Raw genomic sequence first — 5,000 nt, forward strand, 5'->3', positions numbered from 1 at the left:
CACACACACACTCCAACATACACACACACTCAACACTCATACACACGCTCACACTCAACACTCATACACACTCACACACACTCATACATACACACACACACTCAACACACATACACACACACACTCAACACTCCTACAGACACGCACATGCATGTATGAGTGTGTGTATGTGAGCATGTGTGCGTTTCATGCGCGTGTGTGTGTGTGTGTGTGTGTGTATCACCTACCAGTGCAATGGAGAACCTCTCTTCCAGCTCAGCAGGATCAGGCATGGGCAGCTTGACAGGAGCAGCCCTGGCCCTGATGACAGCTAGCTGAGACTCCATACTCTCTGTGTTCCCCATGGCTCACACACACACCTGTACTGTCAACCCACACACACCCTTACACCAGCAACTCACACACCCCTTGCCATCAAATCAGACAAACACACCTCTCACAGTCACCACACACACAAGCACACAAGCACACCCGCTCACATACAATCACACCCCTAAACGTCAAATCACACACAGACAATAGTCTCTCTGCAGTCAGTCAGATACAGGCAACGCCTCCTGTAATTCGGGAATACTGTTCGGGTTTTTCTCCCTAGTGAGACACAGTCTGAACGACCGACCGACAGACTCACGCACGGCGGCACGAGATCAGAGAGATGCGGTAAACCGAAGGCGCGTGTCTACCGGGGGGGCCGTGTCTATCCTCCATCCGTTCATCTTTTGTCCTCCTTTCTTCTCATCGCCGACGACGGCACGGCGCACGCACCATTTATCCGAATCCAGCTGAGACCGAAGTCCCACTGTCCGTCTCGCGCTAAATTTGCATCCCTTCCCGGTTCACTGTGTATCCTCGGTAATGGGTATGATGATGCTGATAAACGAACCGGGCGTCCCTGGTGTGTGTGTGAGCGAGCAGGCTACTTAATCCGCCCCCTCCTCCACAGGCGACAAAAGCGAGAGTTCAGCCTCCACGCACTCTTTCTCCCCCCCGCAACGACCCCCACTTTCTAACCCACACACAATGAGCCTTCTGCCGCTTCGCTCTCCTCGCCTCCCGCCCCCTGCAGCGCACAGCCCACAGCCGTCGAGGGGAGGGGGACTCGGATAACGTCTACCCCTAGACACTGATCTAGAGTCAGTTTTACGCGTGACCCAGTAATAATTGAGGTTATGATTTGGGGAGGATAAACTGATACTATCATATTTTGGGCAATCTCTACCCAGAGCAGAGGGGAGAGGCTTTGTTTTGTTCTGATGCATCCTGGTAGTTAGAGTCTTAATCGTTTAACGACGAGCTATCTATCTCACAGATGCTCATTATCCAGACTTCTGAACCCTCCTTTATTAGGTCCATTTCTATGAATAGGCCTGTCCTATTGGCCTATAATGGGCCTGCTGATTTCTCACCCATATTCTACCTTTCTGGTTTAGGCTGTTATTTTTACAGGCAGTCTAAGCCTACTATTGCCACTACACATGTTTAGCCTACTTAAATACTGGCTTTCATAGACAAATTAAATTAGTGGATTAATTCATAATTAGGCTTTATACGACGTTAGTGGCTTTGGTATTGAGTTATTTTGGGGTCAGAAGCATGGCTATGGCCAAGATATGCGTATAGCAAGACCTTATAGTACGACCTACTAAACCCACAAGTATCAAAACAGTTTTATTCATAATGAAATTGAAAATACATAGATACAATACATAAAAAATATAGGCCTTCCTTTTAATTACAAACGATGTAGTCAGTAGGCTACAAATCCCCAACATCTCGGGCCTTTTTCTCTTATAGTCAGGAGTTTGCAAGTGAAAAAGTCAGCAGAAACATGTATTCAGGGCCTGTAGTGTCAGATCATCCTGAATCCACGCCTGCTAAGCCGCCTTTGTCCCCGTTTCTGACTGACATCTGAACAGATGGGGGCATTCACCATCACGGTGTGCGCATGACCTCTTGTGGACAATACGTATATTACAGCTACCTGATTTTGTCAGTGAGAAATTGATTTTTGTTTAGCAATGGAAGTGCAATACCATGCATGAGCCACAGGGTGGCTGCCATAAATGGCCACCCTGTTAGCTGGGTGAGTATTTGGAAAGAGCAAAATGATGAAGAAAGTCTCATAAAGGCTGCATTGGCCATAAAGCCATGCAGTAGGAGGTGGTGTCGTGATGCAGCGCTCTGCTCTGTGGAGGGAGGGTTGCCTCTGGTTGGCTCTCACAGCTCACGCCTCTCTCTGCATCCCAAATCTCCACTTTTCTCTCAGAAGTGTGAGCCCCTCCCTACACATTTAAAAGCATTCGATTGGCTCTCAGCCCTTCCCGGACGTTCAAAGTATTGGATTGATGTAAACATGGGCCAGACTAGAGGGAGTTCCCACCATGTCTCTTTAACCAGTCCTTTTAACTACACCAACGGAAGTGAACAAATTGACACCTGGGCAGAAGGGTGGAACCAGTTGAACACAAATGAGGGAGAGGGGAGGAAAAAGAAAGGGGGAGGAGGAGAAGGGTGAGGGAGTGAGAATGGATGGGTGGGTGGGTGGGTGGGTGGGTGGGTGGGTGGGTGGGTGGGTGGATGGGTGGATGGGTGGATGGATGGATGGGTAATGAGCAAACAGAGATGGTGGGAGGAGAGAGAATGGAATGTGACAGGAGGGATGGAGGGAGGGAGGGAGGGAGGGAGGGAGGGGAGGGAGGGAGGGAGGGAGGGAGGGAGGGAGGGAGGGAGGGAGGGAGGGAGGGAGGGAGGGAGGGAGGGGATCGAAGCAGTTATGTCCACCACCACTCTTTTTGCCTTCCTCTCATCCACCATTTCCACCTCTTCTCTATCCTCCTCTTCCTGTCCTCCTCTTCCTATCCTCCTCTTCCCTATCCTCCTCTTCCTATCCTCCTCTCCCCTATCTTCCTCTTCCCTATCCTCCTCACCCCATCCTCCTCTTCCTATTCTCCTCACCCCTATCCTCCTCTTCCCTATCCTCCTCTTCTTATATCCTCCTCTTCCTATCCTCCTCTTCCTATCCTCCTCTTCTTATATCCTCCTTTCCCTACCCTCCTCTTCCTATCCTCCTCTTCCTATCCTCCTCTTCCTATCCTCCTCTTCTTATATCCTCCTCTTCCTATCCTCCTCTTCCTATCCTCCTCTTCTTATATCCTCCTCTTCCTATCCTCCTCTTCCTATCCTCCTCTTCCTATCCTCCTCTTCTTATATCCTCCTCTTCCTATCCTCCTCTTCTTATATCCTCCTTTCCCTATCCTCCTTTCCCTATCCTCCTCTTCCTATCCTCCTCTTCCTATCCTCCTTTCCCTACCCTCCTCTTCCTATCCTCCTCTTCCTATCCTCCTCTTCCTACCCTCCTCTTCCTATCCTCCTCTTCCTATCCTCCTCTTCCTATCCTCCTCTTCCTATCCTCCTCTTCCTATCCTCCTCTTCCTATTTTCCTCACCCCTATCCTCCTCTTCCTATTCTCCTCTTCCTATCCTCCTCACCCCTATCCTCCTCATCCCTATCCTCCTCTTCCTAACCTCCTCTTCCTACCCTCCTCTTCCTATCCTCCTCTTCCTATCCTCCTCCTCTTCCTATCCTCCTCTTCCTATCTTCCTCTTCCTATCCTCTTTTCCCCATCCTTCTTCCTATCCTCCGCTTCATATCCTCCTCTTCCTATCCTCCTCACCCCTATCCTCCTCCTCCTATCCTCCTCTTCATATCCTCCTCTTCCTATCCTCCTCACCCCTATCCTCCTTTCCTCTCCCCCTCCTTCCCTCTCACATATCTGCCTCTCTCCATCTGCCTCTCTTCTCTTCCCCTCCTTCCCCCTCTCTCCATCGGCCTCTCATCTCCCCCTTTCCCCCCCTCTCTCGCCATCTGTCTCTTATCTCTCCCCTTCCTTCCCTCTCCCTCCATCTGCCTCTCATCTCTCACCCTCCTTCCCTCTCTCTCCATCTGCTTCATCTCTCACCCTCCTTCCTCTCCCTCCATCTGCTTCATCTCTCACCCTCCTTCCTCTCCCTCCATCTGCCTCTCCACCCTCCTTCCTCTCTCTCCATCTGCTTCATCTCTCACCCTCCTTCCCTCTCTCTCCATCTGCCTCATCTCTCACCCTCCTTCCCTCTCTCTCCATCTGCTTCATCTCTCCCACTCCTTCCCTCTCTCTCCATCTGCCTCATCTCTCACCCTCCTTCCCTCTCTCTCTATCTGCCTCTCATCTCTCACCCTCCTTCCCTCTCTCTCCATCTGCTTCATCTCTCACCCTCCTTCCCTCTCCCTCCATCTGCTTCATCTCTCACCCTCCTTCCCTCTCCCTCCATCTGCCTCTCATCTCTCACCCTCCTTCCCTCTCCCTCCATCTGCCTCTCATCTCTCACCCTCCTTCCCTCTCTCTCCATCTGCTTCATCTCTCACCCTCCTTCCTCTCCCTCCATCTGCCTCTCATCTCTCACCCTCCTTCCTCTTCTCCATCTGCTTCATCTCTCCCCTCCTTCCCTCTCTCTCCATCTGCCTCACCCTCCTTCCCTCTCTCTCTATCTGCCTCTCATCTTCACCCTCCTTCCCTCTCTCCATCTGCTTCATCTCTCACCCTCCTTCCCTCTCTCTCCATCTGCCTCATCTCTCACCCTCCTTCCCTCTCTCTCCATCTGCCTCATCTCTCACCCTCCTTCCCTCTCTCTCTATCTGCCTCTCATCTCTCACCCTCCTTCCCTCTCATCTCTCACCCTCCTTCCCTCTCCCTCCATCTGCCTCTCATCTCTCACCCTCCTTCCCTCTCTCTCCATCTGCTTCATCTCTCACCCTCCTTCCCTCTCTCTCCATCTGCCTCATCTCTCACCCTCCTTCCCTCTCTCTCCATCTGCCTCATCTCTCACCCTCCTTCCCTCTCTCCATCTGCTTCATCTCTCCCCCTCCTTCCCTCTCTCTCCATCTGCCTCATCTCTCCCCTCCTTCCCTCTCTCTCTATCTGCCTCTCATCTCTCACCCTCCTTCCCTCTCTCCATCTGCTTCAT

General features: G+C 51.5%; 1 protein-coding gene across 1 annotated transcript in view; it reads right to left on the reverse strand.

Annotated features, from left to right (window-relative positions):
• LOC124018942 (formin-like protein 2) overlaps nt 1-1,057 on the reverse strand; it is a 4,762-nt gene extending 3,705 nt beyond the window's left edge. The window contains exon 1 of the mRNA XM_046334270.1: nt 228-1,057. Coding sequence (XP_046190226.1) covers nt 228-344 — 117 coding nt within the window. The 5' untranslated portion in view covers nt 345-1,057. The remainder of the gene's footprint in view (nt 1-227) is intronic.
• Between the last annotated feature and the right edge of the window lie 3,943 nt (nt 1,058-5,000).

Source organism: Oncorhynchus gorbuscha, unplaced genomic scaffold (genome assembly GCF_021184085.1).
Source record: "Oncorhynchus gorbuscha isolate QuinsamMale2020 ecotype Even-year unplaced genomic scaffold, OgorEven_v1.0 Un_scaffold_590, whole genome shotgun sequence".
NCBI lineage: Eukaryota > Metazoa > Chordata > Actinopteri > Salmoniformes > Salmonidae > Oncorhynchus > Oncorhynchus gorbuscha.